At 40.8% G+C, this 25,665-nt stretch overlaps 1 protein-coding gene across 1 annotated transcript in view; it reads right to left on the minus strand.

Annotated features, from left to right (window-relative positions):
• The window catches only part of GRM3 (glutamate metabotropic receptor 3), a 98,309-nt gene that overhangs the window by 1,563 nt on the left and 71,081 nt on the right, over window positions 1-25,665 (minus strand). Inside the window, exons 3-4 of the mRNA XM_055589461.1 lie at window positions 23,614-24,680; window positions 13,412-13,586 (exon numbers count right to left, since the gene is read on the minus strand). Of these exons, the coding sequence (XP_055445436.1) occupies window positions 13,412-13,586; window positions 23,614-24,680 (1,242 nt within the window). The remainder of the gene's footprint in view (window positions 1-13,411; window positions 13,587-23,613; window positions 24,681-25,665) is intronic.

Here is a 25,665-nt window from a genome sequence, read left to right on the forward strand (position 1 = left end):
TGCTGCTGCTAAGTCGCTTCAGTTGTGTCCGACTCTGTGCGACCCCATAGACGGCAGCCCACCAGGCTCCCCCGTCCCTGGGATTCTCCAGGCACTGGAGTGGGTTGCTAATGCTTTCTCCTCCCACTATCATAGTGGAAATATTCTTGCCACGTGAAACTGCATTTTTCATAGGAATGTCTTTAAACATGAAGGAGAAGCTAATTGTGAACTTTGCTAATATGTGGCATTCAGTGTGGGAACATTCACCATAGTTGGAACACTAGAAGTCTTTCAGCAGACACCCTGCTATGGAAACTCCAGCCTCTCAATTCTGTGCTATTTGTCTTGGTGTGTGAGAAAATAAGAAAGGCAAGTCTGTGAGGCTGCCTAAGGTTACAGAGGAGTCATGTGACGTGCTAACTCTTTTGGAGATTGTTCCCTTTTATCCTTTTTAGAATGAGGCTCACTTTTCTTTACCATGTGAACCCACTAGAAGCTACAGTATCCTGGGGGACAGGGACGGCATAATCTACATTTCCTGAAACTTCCATGGTGAAGACACAGTGTGTACCAGATAAATATTTGATGGAAGGTGATACGTGATAATAATTACAAATATGACGGCATTAATTTATTCTTTGCAAAGCTTCTTCATATACTTTATCTGATTCTTGCTTCATCAAAGCTGGGTAAGGCAAGAGAAAGAACAAGGTGAAATGAAGTTCAAACCACAGTTCACTGGAAACCCAGGGGAGTGCTCCTGGCCACTCTGTGTACTTTCTCTACAGCTTCCTTGTGTCCACCTGTCTACTTGGCATCTCCATGTGGCTGTTTAATAGACATTTCAGAATCAAGTGGCCAACACATAATTTTGATTTCTTGACCTGTCCCTGTTTAGTCTTCCTTTTCTCAGTGAACAGTCTCACCATCTGGCCAGTTAGCCAAACCAAAAGTCTAACATTTACACTTCCTTCCTTTTTTCTCTCTCCTCCCATGTCAAAGTTATCATCAGATCCAATCAACTGTGTCTCTACCTCCAGCTACTTGTCTGTCTGCATGCAGTGCCTGGGCCAGGCCAGCCTTCTCTCTCTCTTGGCCACTGTAACAGCCGCACCCCTGGGCTGTCTGTGTCCATCCTTGCTTCCCCTGCAGTGCTTTTTCTCTGTAGCAGCCAGCGTATCTGTAAATGTAAGTCACCAACGTACACACCTCCCGTGGCCTCTCTGTGCTCTCCTAACTCTGGTTTATAAATCTCAGCATGATTTAGACACTGCTTAGCTTTCTGAATTCATCTAATTCTCTCTTCCCCCGACTCCCATCCCCTTTTGATTTTGTTCTCTAATACAGAATATCTGTTTCTCAATTTCTGGCCTTTTGAAATAGCTGTTGCGTTTTTGCTGTTGTTTCCTCTCTAAATCACATATCTGGCTCCTTCTTGTTATCCACATGTGAAATGTCATCCTCTGGAAAAGGCTGTCATCCCCCATCTAGTCTAAAGTAACCAACCAGTTACTCTCTGTCATGTTACCCAGTCTTAAACCTGAATTTTTCCCTTGCCTTTTTTCCCCCTTAGCATCTTAAGTCTTACACTCTTGACTAGAAAGTATGCTGGGGCTGTTTGTCTTTTTCATTATTTTATTCATCTTGCTGGTCATGGAACAGACACTGTATAAATACTTCTTTGAATGATTGTATGAATGGTTGCCTTTCAAAAAACGGTGGAGCTGATGGAAATTTCAACAGGGGAAATAATTTATTATCCTGAAGAAATGACAGCAAATGTGAGGCTTGTGAGCTGCCTTATTTTGGAACGAGTTGGCCTTTCTCCTCAAGTTGCATGGTGGCATCGACTGTGCTTGCAGAGGACTGGCTGGGCTGTGAGCATCCCACAGCAGTACTGCCTTTGACATTTTGACTAAGCTCTTCATCTTTTCCAAGATCAAGTTTTATTATTTCTGTGCAGGATTTTCATTTTCAGAGATTGAAAAGGAATGCTGCGTCGTGGGGGCACGTCTAGCACAACCAGGGATGAGTGTGTTAGTGCCCCTTGCTGTCCACCTTGAACTCGTCTAATCCCTTCTACCTGCATTTCTAAAGATGGTATCAGAAACCTACTCCAGTGTTCCCCATACTATTGTGGAATTTGATGATCGCTATCTTAAGTGTGCACGTATGATCTGCTTGCTCACTGCATTCTAACTTCTTAAAAATCGGGTCTATTTTGACCATGTAGGTCAGAAGTACATGGGCTGCAAAGGTAGGCACATGGGGAATTCTCAAATCATTAGTGTCACATAATCTTCTGCCAAACACCATGTGAACGCCATCACGGAGCGTTACAGAGTAACCTGAAATTATCTACCTGCTTCACAGGGACTTTAAAGGGAACACCCTATGGTAGAATGTCTAAACTATTTGAGAGGAAGATGGTGCAAATTCAAGGTCTTCTCGCAAGGAACAACAACAGCAAAAAAACCCACAAGACACTGCAGTTTTATTTTTTTCCTAAACACTTTTTAGTGTATCAGAGGGGATTGTAACTTGTATTTTTCTGCTTTTCTTTTACTGTTTCATCTGTAGCTTTTGTCAGGGCATTTTTTATTATGTAAAAGATATTCTCATTTTTGTACACGCTGCTGAATATAGCAGAAGAAATTACTGTTTTATGAGTTTACCATCACAATTACTTTGCCTTTCATAAATATTTTACATATGCCTCCTGTATTAGCCCATCTGTTATTCCCCGAGGTAGTAAAATGTGTGGAGAGGAAAGTACTGCCATTTGCGTGTGTGTGTTTGTGATGAGCTTTTCTACGATTTGAATGAAATTCTCACAAGAGTTTTGATGGCATAAGTTTAGCCTATTTTATTAAGTGCGGTTAGGCAGATTTCTATAATTGTCCTTTCTGTCAGAAATAAGTGTGCAGGCTTATTTTTGGCTTTCCTCGGAGTGGGGGTGAGTAGCAGCTGTTACTCTAGGTTAACATGGTACTTTTTGCTATTTAAAGTGAAAACTGAAGAGAGCTGAAAAAGACCTAATAAATTCCACAGCTGACCACAAAAGGACCATTTACGTCCATCAGAAGGCATGTTTTGCTTCACAAACGTTGGTGAAGCTTTAGAGATCAATGCAGCCAAGTGGCAGCTTTGTTTAGCACCATGAAATCCATTTTTCTTGTACCAGTAATGCAGAGACTGGCCAGGCTTTGGAGAAAATGACCCAATTTTTCTGAGTAACTGGGCTCTCAATCAATGCTAAACATATTTATTCAATAGATTCTTATGGATGCCAAGTCTGCTAGTCAGTTCAGTGGCTGAGATTTGATTCCTGAGAATCAGTGTGTTACTCTGTGTAATACATCAGACTTAGAAAAAAATAAACATTTAAACAGAACAGACATTCCAGTCTGTTTCCATCTGTTCCATTTCCTTGCTCCCAGTGACCCTGAATAATTTCTCCCAGTGTGTCTGCTTGTTTCAGAGATTTTCCTGCTATGGTCATGGAATACAATTTCCATCCACTATCTGTTGCCTTGTCCTCCTACTTTGTTATTGGACCTGTTTCTGTTTTACTCTTCACCTTAATTTACTTGTGCTAGGGCCCCTTGGTCTCATTTCAAAAGAAGTGCGTGTGTTGATAATGTTGTCTGGGCGGATGTGACACGGCTAGCCAACCATTTGGTAGCCTTGCTATATTGAGATTTCTCAGTAGGAGACAGAGAATCCATTATTAATAATTTAATTTTCCCTTTATGACCAAAATGTCTTCAACTGTTACCAGTAGTTTGAAGAGGAAATTATTTTCTATAAACTCAAGAGTTAATTTCTAAATGTGGAGTTAGAACTTAAGAAAGCAAAGATTGCTTCATTTAGTGATTGATTTCTTATGAGACAAGATTCATGGAAAGAGAAAATAGAACCTGTGATACAACTTAATTACCTTATCAACAGAAATCCCACTTGATCTTCAACTTGATACCTCAGTCCATTTTGCCACATAATGCTGTCGTGTTTTCTTTCCAGTTATGTTCCTTTATCTTCTCTTCCCTCCCCCAAGAAATACCAAAGTTGGATGCACAATAATCTCTAAATAAAAATACTCAAGAAGTTTTTGTACTGTTCTACTTATTTTTTGTTCTTCTCCCCTCTTCTTCGTTGCTAAACATCTGTTTTTCCTCTTTTCTATCCAAATGTGTTCTCAGGCTAAGATCAGAAACTCACTTAAAACAATTAATTCAAACAACGAATAGGAGCTATAAGTGCTACTACAGCTAGGGATCCAAGTCGAAAGCTGGAAGTGTTAAACTCTAATGAAGTAATGCCAGGTATCAGTCCTTCTTTCTTGTGAAGCTGATGCTGATAGCCTCGTATTCCAGTTATCCCCAGCATCTGCTCACGGTATTGGCTTCCATCGCTACCACCCTGATTTAAGCCATCATCTGGGCTAGGCAGCAGCCTGCTAAATGAGGTAGGTCTCTGCCTGCTCCCTGTCTTATATTCTGCCCACACAGCCAAAATAATGCTTTTCAAGTCGGGTCTTGCCACTTCTGATGAAACCCTTCGAGTGTTTTCCCAGTTCTTTCAGTAGAAAAGTAAAAGTCCGTACAATGAATGACCTCCAGAACCCTAAAGGATCTGCTCCATCTTTGTCCTCATCTCCTCTCCCTTTCACCATTTACCTATAGGCTCATTGCCTCTTTGGCCCTTTGCACATGCTGTTTCCCATGTGTGGAATTTCGTTTCCCCAGATATCAGCATAACTCCCTTCTTTCATTTCCTTCATGACTCTGCTCAGTGTCACCTTATCACTTCCTCCCATTTTATAAAAATAATAACACATTCTCTTCCCCATCTGCCTTATTTGCCTGTGTTCCCTATTATTTTCTACACGTTGCTTATCAACCAACACCTGAGTTATTGTGGAGTATTGGTTTCTCTGTGCCCCACCTTGCTTGATGAGAATGCAAGCATCATGAGTATACAGTTTGTCTGTTTCATCCATGACCCCAGTGCCTAGAGCTGAGCCTGGGCACAAAATTTCTTCAATCAAAGTGTGTATTATCCATCAAATTGGTCACATTAACTTGGTTAGTGTTTCCTTTCCCAAAGCCTTTGCAATTACTCCAGGTGAGGTAGAAATGTTAAATTTTTTTTTCCATATGAGTAGGCGTTAAGCTAAGCACCAAAGAATTGATGCTTTTGAACTGTGGTGTTGGAGAAGACTCTTGAGAGTCCCTTGGACTGCAAGGAGATCCAACCAGTCCATTCTAAAGGAGATCAGTCCTGGGTGTTCTTTGGAAGGAATGATGCTAAAGCTGAAACTCCAGTACTTTGGCCACCTCATGCAAAGAGTTGACATATTGGAAAAGACTCTGATGCTGGGAGGCATTGGGGACAGGAGGAGAAGGGGACGACAGAGGATGAGATGGCTGGATGGCATCACTGACTCAATGGACGTGAGTTTGGGTGAACTCCGGGAGTTGGTGATGGACAGGGAGTGTGCTGCGATTTATGGGGTCCCAAAGAGTCAGACACGACTGAGCAACTGAACTGAGGCATTTTCCTGCTGTAGGCATACAGATATCTCCATTTATGGATGTTCTCTAGAGAATTTCACTTAAAATGTAAAAGAAGTAGATGAAATAGGATATAATAAATTGATGTTAGACCCTTTGCTTTGTTTTAAGGTATTGATCATCTGAGATCAGTGTATGGACAGTATTTGATTAAATACATATTTTCTTTTTTATTGACATATATGCATAGTTCTGAACATGGTACCCTGTTCTTAAAGGCATTAATAAATTTGGGGTTACATGGAAATGCATATGACTCTAAGTATCTCTCATACAATACTAAATTCTCTGGTTTAGGAACTTTCTTTGAACTGCTGTGTTTATGTTCCATTCTAATATACAATACACAAGAGAAACTATATGATGTAATTTAATTCAAGAAAGTGAGGCTTTTAAAAAACTATGTTAATGGGAGAAATTATATCTCTGACACAGACATTTAGAGAGGGTCACCATTAACTATATTCCTTTGTCTTCATCAAATCTCGTTTTTGAAGAAACTTTGTGGGTAGCCCTTTTGGAATACATCACCTTGTCTGTGTGCAGCCAGGGTGTGGGGATCACAGGGCTTTCAGAGAGACATGATTTATGGTGCTGAACTCCTTGCCACGGGTTTTTGAGAGGAACAGAAGTCTACACCCATGCTATTAGAACAAGATGACGTCATGTGCTGTGCTTAAGAGAAAGCTTTGAACTTAAAAAAAAGAAATCACTGAATTTGCAGATGCTAAGATTCTCACTGTCAGAATGGTCTCTGAGATGAATTCTGTAACTGAACCGAGGCAGAAACTCCAGAGAGGCCAAAGGAGCCACAGAGAAGCTTTTGAGAGTTTTATCTATGACTTCAGTTATCAAATTCCATAAAGTACCTAATAGATGGGACCTTGGTTTTCTCATCTATAAATGTGTTTGTTAGAATACATGATCCATATCATTCCTTGCAGCTCTAGTCTCTGTATTAAAGGAGGTAGGCTATAGTTACTTGGGGAAAACCTAGGAAAATAGTAGAAGTAAAGGGAAAATGATTTAAAGGCTGTATAAGAGTGGTTGTGAGACAAGTAAATGGAAATGTCAAATAAAAGGAGAGGTATTAAACATCAGTTCCCTGATGTATATGGGGTTACCTATTATAGCTGGAGATTATCCTTCCTTCCTCAATGAGGGAGAGAAAGGCAATAGAAAGAGGTTTTCAGGCGTGCTGTGGACTTGGCTTTCTTAAGGGAGAATGGATTGACGTCTATCTGATTTGGATGCACTAGGTGTATTCTGCCTGAAGCAAACGGCTTAACTTGCTGCAAACTCTAGGCTCTTCCTACGTTGGTCAGACAGGATTTATGTTTATAATATACTTATGCCTGTGGCAAAGAAGACCGTCACTTCAGTGTGGGTTGCCCAATACCTTGCTAATTTGCTGGCCAGTCGTCATGAGACTCCCTGAACTGTAAAGCAGGTATGTTATACTGTTTTCCTGAACTATCAGTGTAGAGAAGAAACTTGGTATTATGTGCTTTTTTTTCTTTTATAAAGTGCTATTCAGAGTTGAACAGTGGCTTGCCCCCGCCAACTGGGGTATCTTCAAAGCTTGACCACTGATAAGTACAAAATCTGGCCCTCATGCAGTTACTTTCTGTTGGTATAGATCCATGGCACATTATGCTGTGATGCTAGAAGACTGTTCCCTTTACCATTTTATTTTATGAAAAGATTTTTGCTTGATGTGGGCCATTTTTTAAGTCTTTATTGAATTTGTTACAATATCACTTTTGGTTTTGTTTTGTTTTTTTGGCCCTGAGGCATATGGGATATTAGCTCCCAAACCCGGGATTGAGCCTGCACCCTCTGCCTTGGAACGTGAAGTCTTAACCACCATACTGCAAGGGAAGTCCCTCCCTTGATCTTTTTAGACTACTGCTTTCTTTTTATAATGGGCAAATTCTTGGTAATAATGAATAATTCTATTAATTGAGCTGTTCACACATTACCACCTAAACAAGTGACATTCTGAATAAGGTTTTGGCAGAAGAAAATCAATCTCCATATGCCCATGGCTCCTCTGGGACCCAAATCTGGGCATCATTAGTTAGCAGAAGCCTCTTGGCTGATCGTAATGATAATGACATACATACATTTGAATGATCACCATGAGCAAGAGAACTACACATCCCCGTAGGACCATGTCTGGGTACATAATAGCTCTGAAGACTATTGGGCACACTCCATTTCTCTCTTCTCCCCTCAGTCTATGCTGATGCAAACTCATATCAGCGTCAACAACATTCTAACCTGCACAGGCCCTATAGGATTTTATGGTGTGAAACCTCACATGTTCACCCAGCTTGTCCCCCTCAAAATGATGCCATTCCCTTACACTGTACACCCACGCTGGTAGAACAAGACACTGCCAGGTGAAATGGGAAAGGGAAGGCTTTTATTTTTAAAAAATCATTCAATTTGCAGATATTAAGATTCTCAGCATACGTTCTTGATTGCCTTACTTTGGAGATCAGCTCTGGGAAGATCCTTTGCTTCTAAAGCCGATCAAAACAAAGAATGACCTCTTTTTTTTCTCTTCCAAATATGAAGGCTGTTTGCTTATGTGTGTGGGTGTGGGAACAGCATTACAAGTATGACTTTAGGATATCAGGGTCTCTGAGATCTACTGCTATCGGATGTCTATTCCCACCTTCACCTTTAGTAATTTTTTTTGTTTTTTTTGAGGGGCCTGATGCTTCTATGAAAGAAATACCTTCCTTTGAGTGTTCTGAGGGTGGTGGGGAAATAACTGTGCTGAGATATAGCTCTTGGCATCACGAAGCAAAGGACAGGACTTCAAAACAGCTCTCCTTCTCTGAACCCAGGGCCTCCGTCCTCTTTGAGAGTCATATAAATGATGCTCCCTGCTCTTCACTGATAGCAGTGGATGAAGTAGACGGGTTGCCTTCAGCTGAGGTTCTCAAAATGTTTTCCTTGGACCATTTCTATTGAACCAGCTGGAGTATCTGTTACAGACCAGATTTCTGGCCTTTACCAAGAATCCATGATACAAAGGTTCTGGAGACGGGGTCTGGGAATCTCCATTTCAAACGTTTTTTTTTTTTTTTTTTTTTTTTAAATACATAAATATTGGGAACACTTAGCCTACGGGCACATTTAGTGGAAAAAAGTTACTGTTTCCTTTATTTTTATTATTCTGTATATAGTTAATCAGATGCAACTAAAATTGTTCTCTCTTATATACAGTAATATGTAAACATTTCTCAGATTGTGGATCTTCCAGGATGTCCTTAACCATGTTCTTTCTTCCATGCCTGCTTCTGAGTTTGGCCATTTTTTTGTATCTTTTTGGAGCAACTGCCCAGCTTTTAAAACCCAATAACTGATACTCTTTCTACTATCAACCACCTTAGCTGCTGTCAGGGAGCTCACTTACACTCCAAAGTGGAGGGATGTGGTATCTCTGCTATTCTCTTGCCAGAGAATTAACTGCGAGTTAATGTGGCTGCACCTTTCCGTCAAGGTGAGTTCTAGGTATTGCATGTGTCATGTCACTTAATCTCTGCTAAGAGTGCAGTGCTGGATGGATATAGGATTTGGAAGGTGTAGCATGATGTAAATGGCCACACATTTTCTGACAAGTGGGGTCTTCATCCCTCCCCTTGAATTAGGGTAGGATCTGTCATGCTCTCCAGGTCCCACATGGAGAGGTGTTCCACAAAGGTGCCATATGAGAGTGAACCACTGTGTTCTCTCCAGATTAGCTCAGTCTCAGCCGACAGCACAGAAGGACCCCAGTAAAGCCCTCGTAGGGCAGACGGACTGCCCAGTCCAGCCCTGCCTGAATTCCTGACCCACAAAACCAAGAGACATAATAAAAGCGCTTTCTTTTAAACCACTAAATTTTGGGGGAAGTTTGTTATATGGGAATAGATAACTAAATGTGTCTCTGTGGGGGTAACTTTGTTGCTATACCAGCTGACTCTCATCCATACATGAGGTTTTTGTTTTTACCTCCGAAGGAAGTAAGTCAGAAAGTCAGCAGCAATATTGGTAGCAATAACCCAATGGAATAACATGCTTGCGAATACTCACCAGAAGAATATAAATTATGTACAATGTAAGAAAAGCATATGCTTTACTTAATGAACTCAGAACAGTTTAAGGATTTTTTCTTGATTACTTAAAAGACATACTTCCCAGTATTTAGGAATGAAATGAATATTAATTGAACTGAATCTATAATTGAGGAAACAGGCACTGAGATGTTAAACCAATTGCTCAAATTTTCACCATAGTGGGTCAGTAGCATGTTTATCGGAGAAGGCAATGGCACCCCACTCCAGTCCTCTTGTCTGGGGAATCCCATGGATGGAGGAGCCTGGTAGGCTACAGTCCATGGGGTTGCTAAGAGTCAGACACGACTGAGCGACTTCACTTTCATATTTCACTTTCATGCATTGGAGAAGGAAATGGCAACCCACTCCAGTGTTCTTGCCTGGAGAATCCCAGGGACGGGGGAGCCTGGTGGGCTGCCATCTATGGGGTCACACAGAGTCGGACACGACTGACTCGACTTAGCAGCAGCAGCAGCATGTTTATACTTATAACTAGAGTCCATAGATCAATGGCTTTCAAATTTCTTTGATGGCAATTCATAGAAATAGATGTTTTACCTGAACCTGGTATCCATATATAAACTTGAGCAAACTTCATGAAATGCTATTTAGCCTATTGCATGTGATGCACTCTAAGATACTTTATATTTTCTTTTAAAAAATGCTGGTCAAAGCTACTAAATCAGTTTCATGACCCATTCATGGATTACATTCTATAGCATGAAAAACACTGCCCTAGACACTAAGCTTCCTGGGACCAGAGAGTCTATCTTATTCATTGTGTACAACAGGTGCTTAGAAATTTCTGGTGTATAGAAGGCATTCAAGCATTTAATAATTGAATGAATTTCATGGCAATGGTTCCAATGTATTAAAATGGGAAGGATAATAATCACAAATCAGAAAATCCATTGTCAATACTTGAATCCTTGTGTATCCTTGAGAAATAACGTCTCTTATTTTCTTGCTATAAAATAGAACTCGTTATATCCAGTATTCATGGGATAAAATGAGCCCACAAATATAAAACTATTGTGAGTAAAAGATAAAGAATTATATGTAAAAAATCAATAGATTTGTTACTTATGCACTTTGAAATTGCCTAGAACATGACAAAAGTACTTCACTTTGTTACTTTAGAAAGAAAAAAAGAAAGTGAAGTTGCTCAGTAGTGTCCAACTCTTAGTGACCCCATGGACTGTAGCCTACCAGGCTCCTCTGTCCATGGGATTTTCCAGGCAAGAATACTGGAGTGGGTTGCCATTTCCTTCTCCAGGAGATCTTCCCGACCCAGGGATCGAACCTGAGTCTCCCACATTATAGGCAGACGCTTTACCGTCTGAGCCACCAGGGAAGTCAAAATTTATCTCATTTGTTACTTTAATGCCACTTAATTAATTTGGATTAATTAGAGGAAAGTCATGGAGAAAATGAGGTCTAAATTTAGACTTTTTAAAAGATAAAAAATGAAATTTCATTGAGTAACAAAGCAGTCCTAAACTGCTGGGCTGGTAGACGTCTGTGTTGAAGTACTGGCTGGGCCGCTAGCAGATTAGACACAGTGACAGCCGGAGCACAGCCGTGGCAGCTGCATCGCATTGCTTTTGTGTCAATGGATGTTTCTCAAATTCTGAGGAGAGACTTGATTGGGTAATGTGCCTTTGTTACCTCTTCAGGAATTTATTAATTCCTAGTCTATGCATCAGAAAATGCCACCATTTCTAAATTACTGAGGTTTGGACGTATGAGATTTGAAAAATGTCTGTGAAAGACTTGGGGATTTTGACAACTTGTTTTAATAACAACCAAGAGTTCTAAGCTTTCAACAAGACTCTTTTCACCCAGAGGTAAATCATGCTGCACAGCCTAGGGTAACCTTTCTTTTGTTTTCCCTCGAAAGCCTACCAAGTACCTTGTCCATGGGAAATTTCCTGTTTGAAGTAGCAGCATGCAGTGGTGTGGTGCCCGGGTTTGGGAAATCGGAGAAACTGTCTCTAAGTTCTGGTTCTGCCACTTTCAATGTGTGTTCCCTCGGATAGGTTTCTTTATCTCCTAGAGTTGTGAGCGTTAAATAAGCTATATCATGCGTGCACACATGTGTGAAGGATTTAGCACAATGCCCAGCACAAAGGAAACAATAAATGATAGTTCCTCTTAGCTCCATTACTGTTTTTGTTTTTATTAGTTATCATTATTACATGCCAGCTTTTTCTTGTCTGGATTAGCTGTTTGGCTGCTAGACAAGAGATTTGTTTGCTCAAGAAATAAGCATGTTTCTTTGTGGCTCAGACAGTAAGGACTCTGCCTGCAATGCAGGAGACCCAGGTTCAATCCCTGAGTTGGGAATATCCTCCGGAGAAGGGAATGGCTACCCACTCCAGTATTCTTGCCTGCAAAATCCCATGGATAGAGGAGCCTGGTGGGCTGTATAGTCCATGGGGTCACAGAGAGTCGGACACAAGGAAAATGATGTCACAGGTTTTACCAGGTCCTGGGACTCAGCCATTGTGACACCTGGAAATTGAGCTGAAAATAAATAAGGTGTCCATCTCTATAGCAGCTGAGACTGGGGAGGAGTGGTGTACTCAGCGCGTCCCTGGAAGGTGCTGGCAGCTCTCAGTCTTCCCTTTGTTTGCGAGGGAAAGGACTGCACTATAAAATCCTATATGTTGTTGAAGAAACTGGGGCACTAATGCGATTGCTCACTCTGTGATGCCGAGCTATTTTGAAGTTTTCTTTCTAATCGGCTTGGGGCAAAATTGTGAAGTAGTCATTTGTCTCTGTCACTTTCAGCCCTTCGCCCCCACACTTCCCCTTCTTCATCCTTCTGTCAGTGAATTTCTCCTACTTCATACCACAGATTAGCTGAAAATGGCTTAAAAGGTTGTCCCCTTTAGGTACATTTGTGCTTTGGATGACTCTAAAGAATTAAATGCTTCTCTAAGGATAGTTTCAGAGACTTGCAGGCCAAGAGGAGAGAGAATTCTGATTGGGAGTTATCCTGGTATCTTTCAGTTCACACTGCCTTCTCAGCTGGTTGTTAGCTGAAAAAACATTGTGTCTTTGTAATAGGAGGTAGATCTAGTCCAAATTTTCCAAGGTGTATTCCAAGGGATGTGAGTTGGTTTTCTTGTGGTTAGATACTTTTAAGAAACTGTAAATAACAGAATGAAACAGGTTTCCTTGCTGTAGAGATTCTTAGAACCTTTATCATGCTCATGTCAAAGGATGTACTTTGAACTTCCAAGTGGGTATTTAGGTTGCTGCATTTTCCGTCTTATTTGATTATCTTCCTCTTTTAATTTTTATGAAGCACCTTCAGCATCTATGTGACACAAAACACACTTTATGGAGCACCAATCTAGTCCAGCCCTCTAGACCACCTAAGGGAGGAAGCAGTAAAGTGATGTGCTCACGGTTCACTATTGAATTGGTTGGACTAGAAACTTGGTTGTCTGAGTCCGCAACATCCTTAAAAATCCCAGTTGTGGTCGTGGGTTTAGTATCTGTCATCTCAGCTAGACTGAATACAGGAACTTGCCCTCTTGCATTGTCATTGTATTGTTAGCAGCCAGCACAGCACCCGGCACACAGTGATTAACCAGCACTTGTTAAAACTGAATTGAGATTGATTATGGGTGGACATGTGTTGTCTGTTTCTATGTCTCCTGTTCCCCCTCCCAGCCTGCTCCCTACCACAACGCTATGTTTGAAGGGGTCCGTGTCAAGTGCCATACTTACACTGAGAATATGTGGTCCCGGTTCCACTGACACTGAACCTGTTCAAATGCAGCCTGTGCGTGACCACATTCTTCTGGGGTTGAAACAGGATGATGTGCACCTTAGGTGCAAACAAACATCCCAGGACCACGAAGCCACTCAGGCTAACAGAGATGCACATGGTCGTTGTCTGCACCTACAAGAAAAGGTTGCCTAGTTAGGTATCTTGACTATAAATCCAATACAGTGGTCAACTCAAGAGAATGCTAAAAAAAGAGCAAAGTGAAAAAACCAGATCATCTACAGTTCTGTTCTTATTCTAGCCAAACCAATACAGCAATTATGTTGAATTTTCTGAGCCTGGGATCCACAGGGAACCATTGCTGAGGATTTGTAAGCAAACACTCTTTGTGATGGGTGTTCCTCAAGGCTTGCCAAGACTTCCCATGGACTTTCTTGCTTTGTTTTCTTCAGTATATTTGTATAAAAGATACTTCTGCAGAGCTACTGAAGTCAGAATCTTAAGTAGTGAAATATCACTACTAAGTGATGGAGTGACTTGATGTCTGATGGTTTGAGTTAATCAACTCGGCTTGTTTAAGGTTTACTATATTAAGAACAAATTTGATCCTGTTTCATATTTCTGTCTCTCTTTCATGCTGGGGGTGCTGCCTATCTGCTCTTGGTTTCCTTACTCAATAGTGGGGGACAATGTCAATTTTCTTCTAGGTACCTACTCTTAAGCATTTCATTAGCATCTCTCTGGAATTTTGATACATCAGATACTCACTAGTCCATCTTCGTTTCCCTTTCTTTCAAAGAAAGAATTTTCCCTTTATCCCTGAAAGCAAACCTCAGAACTCGGTTTTATCATCTCTTCTTTTTATTCTCTTGCCTCCACTCTTCATCTTCTCTGATCTTCTCATTTGTCCTGGCTTCAGCTCCCATAAATTTTTCTGGAAAATCCCAAATTAGATTCTACATATTTAATCACTCTTGGTATGAAAAATGGCAATTAATTATTTCTTCTATCAGTTTCTACTCAGAGTAGCTATGGTAAATCCTAGAGTCATTTTAGAGTTCTTTTTCCTTTTTCTTAAGGCAATGCTATTACCAGATAGCAATAATTTCTCATGCCCCAAAGTGTCTGACCTTCCTCTGTAATCAAGGAAAACTGAAGACTGAACAATTAACTAGAAGAGCCACATAGTTTTAGAAGATTCCTTCCTGTTTCTGATTTTTTTAAAAATCAGGTTACATGTATTTCATAACTCTTCAGAATCTGCCTTTACTTTAATTGCTGAAAGTAAATCTCTCCTCACTGTCTTAAAGCTTCTGCTCCCCTAACCACTCCAGTGCTCTCCAACTTGCTCCCTGATTTCAGGCTCCTTTAACTTCTCAGAAAAGTCTACTATCTAATTCCATGATGGAAAAGCCTTGATCAATCATAACTATGTTATTCATAGCAAGTCCATTACTAGCACAATTGTTTTACATACATATATAAAACATGTTATTAGAACTGTGTTCTCCCTGTCTCGGATCTGACTGTGGTGCCGGTAAGAGAGGGATCACTTATCCCATGAGGGTGAGACAGGTTCAAATGTGCACATTTTCTAAACCTTTTCTAAAAACACTTCTATAAATGTGAAACTCATCACACGTTTTAAGACATTACAAGGAGAGGAGGAGGAAGGCTTTTGTGAGAAGAGCTTGCACAAAGTTGTTTTGTGAATTCCACATCCTCTCTACTATAGGGGGATTGTACCCAACTCCTCACTTAAAGTCTAGAGAGAAGGGCATTGGTGTGGCTATTCACAGAAGGTCTGACGCTTTTTCTGGGAGCCTGATTCCTAGGTGAGAAATGGCCAGTTACTTTTGTACCACAGCAAGGAGACTTGTGAATGTGTTGAAATAGCCCTTAAGAATTTATCAAAGCAGAGGCTATGTGAGTGGGATGCTCAAGATGAGCCATGGGATAGAGAACCATCAGGGGGAATCTAAGGGCCATGTGCAGGGGCCTGGAGTCTTTCCCAGGATGGGAAGGAGGCTAGAGGGGGAACAGCTGGATGTTCTGGGCCTAAGTGTGACAACTTAGAGTAGAAAATTGCCAGCCAACTCACTCAAGGACCTGCAAGGAAAAAAAAAAACAAAAAACAACCAGTATGAAATTTCTGATAATCACATGAAAACATCCTTTAATCATCTTCCAGATTATCCCAAGGATGTGTCTTTAGCCACTGGGGACTCAAAGATCATAAAGCCATCCTGTTACATAAGAACTGACCTACTTCTTCCTTATTACTCTTTAACCAGAGCTGAGGGGAGAGCAACTGGTGGACTGGGGACTATGAGCTGGGAGAAAGGGGAAACCGACTGCTACCGCTTGAAGGCAGGCCAGAATGCAGGAGAAAATAAGATTGAATGTTAAGTCAGGATATGGTTTTGATAATTACATGGGCAAGGCATTTGAATTTCCTAATAGACTGTTTCCCACTGAAAATTATTGTAGGACCTTATGTTACCTAAGGGCGCACAAATTCATGCACCTCTTGAGCATGGTCACCTGTTGTTCTGTCCCAACACTAACACGGTGCCTTACGTGGTGAACACCCTGTGTTTTTGTTCTGTCCACTGGGATTTCCATCCAGGGCTGGGGGGTGATTACTCTCACTCACTACTAAGGGAACAATGGGAGGCAAAACTGAAGGTGCATTTTGGTCACAGTTTATGCTGCAATATTAAAAGGTACCTTTTAATTTTTTAAAAAAACCCAAGTATCAGCCTCATAGTTTCAATTGCCCAATTCCTTCTATAAATCACACTATAAAAAGTCTGTACTTACATATAATTATTTGTCCTGCATCTTTGAACATTCCCAGCTCACGCTGTTCTATTTTCATCTTCCTCAAGCTCCTAGCAACACCTGGCATGGTTAACCACTTCCTGGATACATCCTTCCCTCACTGACAGTTCCTCATCTGAGTTACCTTTGCTAACTTTTTTCTTTTCTACCTGAGCTCTAAGTGCTGGAGTGTCTCAGAACTCAGTTTTGGATACTCTTCCCTTCACCATCTCATTGAGTTCCAGGGTATAAATACTTCCTGTGTGGATGATATTCACACATGTAGTACTACTTCCAGCTTATCCTTTGGGCTTCCAAACCTATACACTCAACTGCTGTCTTGGTGTATCATTGTGGATATAGAGGAGGCAAATCAGAATGAATCTGTAAGCAGAACTTGATCCTTTCCTCCAAGTGTCTCCATTTAAGTGACACCAAATGCCACCCAACTGTGCAGCCCCAAACCTGAGAGTCATCCTCAATTTTTCCATTTCTCTTACACCCACACTTCCAGTCCAATAGCAAGCTGTATTTGTTCTTTTGGAAGATAATCCTCTATGATCTCTTGGGCTTCTATATCTTTCAAGCAGCAGCTCTGACTGCCTTTGTTCCAGACTTTCTTTTCAAGGGATTTTTATTGCAAAGAGCCTTAAGAGATGGAGATAGTGTCTGTGAAACAAGGGACCAGCATATCATCCATTAGAGAAGACTCAGGTTCCCTAATCTCACAGTTCCTCCGGGTAATGCCACCACTGACTATGCGGTGGTTACAGCCCCTTTGCCTAGTCTGCAGGAAGTAGGGCTCAGGGAACCACAGCCAGTGCTAAACTTCCAGCTACTGCTATTGCTTTGACTTATAAAGTCCTTTTTGTCAGCGTCCACAAGACTGTGGCAGGCTAGCATGGTAAGTTAGAATAAGTTGAGTAAAATCCAGACTTTATGGTCTTTGACAGCTGTGACGGTGAGATTGGAAAGGTTTTCTCAAAGAGGAAATGTGGGCTGATTAACAGGCCTCGAGAGAAGTCCAGAGAACCTGTAGCAAACAGGTTGACCAAACTATGTGGTCATCCAAGCAATAAATAGTGCTCCACTTTATTGCCATCAACGAAGAAGATTTGAGGGATGGGGTCGCAGGCTGAGTAACAGGAAGTGGGTTTAGATAGAGCTGCTGGACCAGTACTGAAATCATTGCTGACTCTCCTCTGGGCATGGGGTGGATTTCCTCCCTATTCTGATTCGGGTCCTTGATGGGCAGAAAAGTACCACTCTTTTTCACATAAAAGATGCAGGGACATGTGACTACGCTGACCATGAAAAGGGAAACCTTGCAGAGACGAGGTGAATCATTGGGACTTTGCCTGCCTCCCCTGGAAGATGAGGGAGGCAGGTGACTATTGCTTGTGAAGGAGGAATGGCAACAGCTGAGCCCCTTATGGCTCATTCCCAGCTGTAGTCTCTCTTGCCAAACTTAGATCCATTCCAAGATGACAAAGGTCTCAGCTTTTTTTACAGTGGAAACTGGGCTGCAGAAAAGGAGCTTTGGTCCTTTCTATGAGATTTCCCTGAAACAGAATAATGCTTTAGAAAACCATAGATGAGGCACTGACTAGTATTTGGGCTTTTACTGACCTGCATTGTGTTTAAAATGCTGACAAAAGTGCTACACCAAAGAATGAGAAACTGATGGGAGGAAATCTAGAGAGATTCTTACAGTCAGCTGCAGTGCTGGAACACTTGCCTAGCTCTATGCTAAAACCAGGCAAGACACTAAGTGATGTCATCGTGTTGAGATAGCAAATGCCCTGAGTTGAGATGGATGCCTTTAAAAATGTTGCTGTCTATGTGAGTCAGTGCCAAGTAAGCTGAAATACACAAGCAATATTCCCTAGGCAGATAGGTACCTGGCTCTGGCCTCCTGAGTCAAGGGGTCCCCAAAGTTGAACAGTTACAGTAATGATGATCTTGCCATTCAGTTCAAGGTTCTGGGTGCTCAGAAACATCAGCTCTTCATTCAGTTGAACCACACATAGCTCTACATGCTTGAAACACAGAGCAGATGTGCTTTCCTTCCTGGTATGCAGATTTGCCTGCTGCCTGGTTCTTCCCTTACTCTCCATCCTGACTGCAGCTGCCTTAAGAAGACAGGAAGGACTGGGTGAAAGTCTCCCCATCCCCAGCGGTAGCTGCCAACTGTATGCACCAGACCCAGTATGCTGGGAAACTTCGGGGAGGTAAGAATTCAAATATTTATGCTCTGTTGGTTACAAACAACCAAGTCACCATCCTACCCAGACCCGTTAGGGAGAGGTTAGGGCTGGGATCAGAATGAGACAAGTGAGGCACTTGCTTGAGAGGGAGATTTAAGGAGGCATCCTAAACTCAGAAGTCAATAATATTTTGTTGCAACGTTTCTTAAAAATTCTTGCTAAAAGCCTATGATGAACACAATAGCCACCTTTTAAAAACAGGATAAGATTGGTAACAGTGCTGGGCAGATTCTAAGAGAAGGTGAAAGGTCAGTAGCACTGACCTTGTCCTGATGACTGTGTGCAGGTGTCACCGGCCCACTCTGCATTGCCTAGTGGGAACTGGGAAGCCCACACAAATGCTGATGTTCTGGCTACAGTGGCGGCCGTGAGTGATCAAGTCCTTTGTCTCTGAATCAGGAATCTCATGTCTTCTGTCAGCATCCCTGAAACTGTGGTGGACTCACCTGTTAGACTGCGGGATGGTTTAAAAACCCTTCACGGTTCCTGACAGGTTCTGTCTCCATCACTGACATCCTACCCTTGGCTCCAGTCACCATCAGCTCCAACCGGAACACCTACTACAATACCTAACCACTCTCCCCTCTCCTGCTTTTGCCTTTCTGTCATATAGTGTCTTCAGCAGATTGATTTTTTTTTTCTAAAATGTGAGATCACTAAACTGTTCTGCTTATAAGTGAATTTCAGTGGTTTCTTTTTCCATATAGAATAAAATCTAAACTTTTTGCTATGTGCTATGAAGTCCTAAGTGGTCTAGCCCCCCACGCCCTGCCTACCTCTCATATAAAATCACACTTCCATCTGCACATTAAACCGTAGCCACATACACCTTTCTTTGCTATGACATTTTTGCCTAGAGGCATTTGTGCTTACTGCTTCGTCTGTCTAGTGTGTGGAATTCCCCTGTCTGGCTTTTCCATCTTTCAGTAGAGTATTATGAAATGGGTACTAGGAGGGGTGGCAAAGATTTTTTTTTGAAAGAATGAGATGTGATACATTTCTTTAAGTCTTCAAATATTCAACATGGGAACACTGAAATTTCTTTGCAAGTACTTAAACCTTGTAAAAAAAATTCTAAAGTCACCCCCAAGTCTCTGCCTAGATTAAGTGCTTTGCCTGTCCCAACCCCAGAAAAGAATCTAGCACCTTGAAACCTGAAGTACAGTCCTTTGCCCAGCAGCATCTCCATCACTTAAGAGCTTGCTAGAAATCCAGAATCTTGGGCCTCATCCCTTCTCACTGAATCAAATGTTTAGCAAGATTCCCAGGTGTATACACCTTAAAGCTTGGGAAGTAGCATACCCCCTCTGCCTTCCATCACAGCACTCACCCCTGCATGAGTTATCCTGAATTTTCATTTGTTCATTCCTCACTCTCCATCTTTATTTCCTCTTGTTCCCTACTAGACTGTAATTTATAAAAAAGGAGGGGCTGGCCTATGTTAATTGCTGCATCTCCAAGGCCCATGATAAAGGCTCAAATACTTTTGGAAAACATGACTGAACAAAATACTTAGTAATTACCATTTTAATTTTTTATGGAAAACTTTCCACCCAAACATGGCCTAATTTTTTATTTACACCATGTACACTATGTATTGAATCCCTGATGACTCAGTGTTGGTTTCTTTACACTATCTAGGATGGTTATGTTGCAATAAAGAAGGAGATGGTCTGGGTATTCCTCAAAGATTCTTCACATTTTTGGATTCTTACCCAAGTTTTTGCTTGCTTTGTCTTGATGCCTCTTATAGCATCAATTAGTCTTGCTTGTTTTAGGCTTTACTCCTACAAATGTATTCCTTCTATTAAGAACAGATAAGTTTGTGGTGTAGCATGAAAGGCATGGATTTGGATCCAAAAATCTTGTCCTACTATTTCTTAACTGTGCCACCTGGGAAGTTAATTATCCTCTGAGTCTGTTTACTCATCTTTCCAATGGATAATGAAATTTGCTTTCCAGGGTGCCAATGAGAGTAAGTGAGCTCAAGTATGCAAAGCATTTAGCAGAGTAAGGTCTTGGAGGTCGATCAGGTAGAGTCAGTTCCTTTCTTTCCCTCTTACCTTAATTATGTTACTTTTTTGCCCAAGCAAACAACCAACCAAAAGAAAACAAGAAAAATTAAAAAAAAAAAATCACAAGACCTCAAAGCCCTTAAACATTATTTAAATGAATTCTTTTACCTGGTATAATCTGACCAAATTGCCAGTTCCCATGAGTTTCTTACTAGACTCCCCTTATCTTCCATTTGAGTACAACTGATATTACCATATTTTCTTGGTTCATTTCTATTTTGCTTCAAGAATATTCCCTTTAAGTCTTATATTCTCTAACTACCTTAATTGCACTTTCCAATGAAGGTCCAGGGTGAAATCTCACCTTTTTAAGCAGGAGTATTCCTGGAAAGACCAAGCTCTTACTGATCCAACTCTTTTTTTGAAACAAACAGGCATTTAAGAGTTTGTATCAGTAATTTAATTATAAACTATTCTGCGTTAATCTTGAATTCATTCATTCTTATTATTTTTTCCCAATTGGAGTATAAGCTTTTTGAAGACTGGAAAGGTACTTTATACTTATGTGTAATTCCCAGTGAGTGGCAAGGTACTGAGTCATAAAACCTTGTTGACTGATGTCCAAATTTCTAATGCCAGTTCTTAGATTAATGGGTACTTTTCTAGTGCTGCTGATTCTATCTGAGCCACATGGTTTACCTCGGAGAAATTTAAAAACTCAGTCTAAAACAAGAGGCCTGAGTTCCATTACTTCATACATGAAGGAAAACAAGTGTAAGAATTCAGGGGTTGGTGGGCATTGTGGGCAACAGGAGTGAGAGTTCTGTCTAGATACATGAACACTACTCAACCAGCTAATTGTTGCCTGTAGGAATTAGGGTTCATGAGTTTCACTTTGTTAAGAGGAGCCAAGAATCTGGATAGCTATATAAAATTTCTCAGTTTTCTAACTTTGACAGATATTTCAAAGAATTTCAGAACAATGCAGGCCACACTAAAGCTATCTATGAGATGAGAAGAGCATGTGATTCATTAGAGCAGCGATTTTTAATTGTGGTTGTAAGTGAGAGTCACTTGGGGAGCTTTGACAAATCCTGAAGTTCAGGCCACAGATCAGGCCAATTAAATCAGAATTTCTGGGGCTCTGCCCCAGGTATCAGTATTTTTTCAAGGCTACCCAGTTGATTCAATGTGCAGTTGAGATGAAAACCACTGTGTTGGAGGCTATGGTGTACCTTCTCGGTTCTCTTGTAAATTCAGGGTTGGCATTATTGCAAGGATAAGTGAGACCTCAGATGATCTCTGTGTGATTTGTTGCCTTAATTAGCACACACCTCAAAACACTCAACTTTATTGCATTTTACACTCTATGCTGCATTTCTCTAGTAACTTCTGCCATGTGAAACTTTGGGGCTTCAGTTAATTTCATTTAATCATGATACTGCTATCATGTTAAAGGGGGGAAGTCATCTTTAGAAATAAATGCTAGTTCATTCAATGAAATGAAATTTCATTCTAAGTAGTATTTTCTGCTATTTTTTTAAATTAGCTTTTCTGAGAAAGAATAGTTTCAAATCATATGTTGAGGCTGAAATAATTAACAGTGTAATAACCATTTTGCAGTCCCAATACCCCAAGTCCTAACTACTAAAGATGGCTACCTAAGAACTGGAAAAAAAAAAAACCCTTACAGGTCTTTAAGACGGTGATGTGTACTGAAAAATAAAAGATAGAATCAGGGGTGTTAAAATACATGAACTGTAGTTCTCCATTTAATCCCCACACTCAAAACTTGTGGTGCATATAATCTGGCCTTTGATTTTAGTTCTGACCTCTGATTTAGTTCTGATGTTTTTTCCTTTGACAGATTTTCAAAAATTTTTATAGATAGCTTTAGAAAGCCTGACTGTTACCCCAACACTGAATATATATTCTTCATTTTTCTTGTTCTTCCTTTATGGTAGTCCAGAGGTTTCAGTCATATGGTGGTGCATAATTTAATAGACTAGACACACCAAGCTTTGCCAGTCTCTTGATCTGTTGCTGTAAGTAGCTTTGTCTTATTTTTGAGCTGTGATATTCAAGAGCTTGGCAACATAGGAACTGCTGATAAACAAAAGTTTTGGAGACTATTCTAACCTACAGAGGCACTTTATTTGGTGAAATCACAGTGTAACAAGGAAACCATAATGCCTCTGGAAAACTTGATGATGACTTAAGAAATGTAGAAAATAAAAACCGATTGCTTTAAGAGGGAAAAATTCCTATACTCACTCATACTCATTCATTGGAAGATACTAAAATTACAATTTTAAGTGCAAGAGCAACTGATGGATCATTTCAACAATTTGAAAAGTTTTGATGGAATGATGAATCAGTTTCTTTCAGAAAAGATGATAATTATATTGAAGCCCAGAACTTTGAACTAAATATCACTGAAGACTATATGAATAATGGTGTAATTAGATTGCCTGAATATAGACAGTAAAATTTTTAACTAATTCAAGGATTACATATATATACCATGCCTACAGGAACTAAAGTTGTAGGAAAAGTACAATAAGTAAACATTGTATTTTAACCCATTTTAGAGAAATAATGATGCTTATCTGAAACTCAAGTGAGAGTTTTTAGGTCTTTAAACTGATCCTGGCTTAATATTGCAAGTCTGCTTTAACTTACAGATTGATCTATGGTAGCCTGGTCCTCTTGTGTCTAATTTAAAGTATTCTCATTAGATTTCTAGTGGTGTAAGTCTTATTCTCTCGTCACTCACTTTCTAAATTTAATTAAAAGTTTTAAAGGTGTGTGTGTGTATTATACTTTTCTCCTACCAGATTATAAATTGTTTGAATGACCATGCCATATACATGTATCTTCCTTTCTGTGCCTAGCACATTTTCCACATAGTAAGCACTAATTAAATGCTTTTAAAACACAGTGAATTAATTTCCATATGCAACATGGCTGTTCATCATAGCATTGTTATTTAGCTACCTGATTGCTGAGATAAAAGGAGTCTATTGTAAATTCTACATAACAAAACAGTAGAAGGATACAAGAAGAAGGAAAAGGAGAAACCATTCCAAGACTTACTCTGTAGTCACTTGATGTCACATAAAATATAGGGAGGAAGGCCAACCAGATGATGCACGTGGTGTACATGGTAAAACCAATGAACTTGGCCTCGTTGAAATTTTCTGGGCACTTCCGCGTTTTGAAGGCATACACAGTGCATAAGATGACCAGGACTACGTCGTAGGTAAGTGAGATCAACATGCTGGAATCTTTGACGTTGCATTTTAGGATGACTGTTTCCCGCTTCTCTGGAAGGGTGTGCCGCCTGGTGCCTGGAGCCTCCAGGATGAGCCACACAGACACGACCACGATCTGCACCAGTATCAGACCCAGGCAGATGAACACCTGAGAACTCGGGCTGATGAATTTTGGCCTCTGAGCGCCATTCTTTACCCCATCGAAGATGCGGGCAATGCAGTTTGTCTTGGTCAGCAGGGCTGAGTAACAGACAGCGAAGGAGGTCCCCAGCCCCAGTCGGCGCAAGGCGCAGATGACTGGTGACGGCTTGGAAATGAAGAAGAACGTCATGCAATAGGACAGGCCAACCCCAAACAACAGGATGTAGCAGAGCTCCCGGCCTGATGCTTTGACCAAGGGTGTGTTGTTGTGCTTGATAAAAACAGTCACAACCATGCATGTGCACATAAAACCCAGGCAGGCAATGGTGACTGGACCAATGGCCCAGGCGTCTTCCCACCTGATGTAGTCCTCAGGAAGGTCAAAGCAGCCAGATAGGTCTGCAGTGGGCCACTGCCCAAGGCCGCAATCCATACAGGTAAACTCATCAGCCAGGTATTCGTAGGGCTCACAGGGGATGCAGATCCAGCAGCAGACATCCCCTGGTTGCATATTCTTCATTTCATTGGGTGCACAAGGGTCGCTGCACTGGGAAGTGGGCATTGAGTTCCGGGACCAGTGGATAGAGTCAACATCTAGTGATAAGGTTTCTGACCAATGACCAACCTTCAGGTAGGAATACTTGCCACCCACATACTGGAAGTTGAACACGTTGTATTGTCCCATGCCATCTCCAAAAGTGTCAAACTTGACAATGCTATCTACACCTTTATTTGCGATGAATGGAGCTGTGATGTGTAAAGTAAAAGAAAAAGAAAAGAACACTGTTTAGATGTCTTAAGTATGATCAGTCAATGACTTTATATCATACACTTAGTGGAACTCAAATACCAGGGAACAAGATTCCAAGGCTGAGATAATTTATCAATTACCATTGAATTTACATATTAAAAGCAACTGGAACACTCAAGCATTCATAAATTCATTCACTTAACATTCCTGAGTGCCTCCTATGTGCCAAGTGCCAGTGACAATCCATGAGTACAATATAGTGTCTGCCTTCAAAGGAGCTGATTATGTAACTGGGGAACTGGGGAACGGCAAACATGCAGTCATAGTCTGTGTGGTATATAAATATTCATTTCATGAAAAACTCCAAATAGGAATTGGACAGAACTTTGAATCACATCTGTATTATTTATTGAATGCAAAGAAATTAAATATTTTCATGGAAGTATATAATTAAAAGGAAGATTTTTTTTTCTCCTTCAAAGTCAAGAAAAAATATTTTCACCATAAATGGATGGTATTTTTCTTTTAAACAGTTTAGATGATTCAGATGGAAAAAAAAACACTCATCCATAATCCTTCAACTGTAGTATTTTCATGTTTTGGAGGATAATCATTCTGACTACGTATTTGCAAGCCATCTATATACAGCATGCATGCTAAGTTACTTCAGTCATGTCTGACTCTTTGTGACCTTATGGGCTATAGCCCACCAGGCTCCTCTGTCCATGGGACTCTCCAGGCAAGAATACTGAAGTGGATTGCCATGCCCTCCTCCAAGGGATCTTCTTGACCCAAGGATCGAACCCATGTCTCCTGTGGCTCCTGCATTGCAAGCAGATTCTTTACTGCTGAGCCACTGGGGAAGCCCCATGCACAACATACTCCTATCTATCTGTCTATCTACACACAACCTGAATATTCTGAAGGCACCTACCATATGCAGAAACTATGTAATTGCTTTAAAGTTTGTTCCTAACTGTA

The sequence above is a fragment of the Bubalus kerabau genome, chromosome 8, assembly GCF_029407905.1.
Source record: "Bubalus kerabau isolate K-KA32 ecotype Philippines breed swamp buffalo chromosome 8, PCC_UOA_SB_1v2, whole genome shotgun sequence".
In the NCBI taxonomy this organism is placed as follows: Eukaryota; Metazoa; Chordata; class Mammalia; order Artiodactyla; family Bovidae; genus Bubalus; species Bubalus kerabau.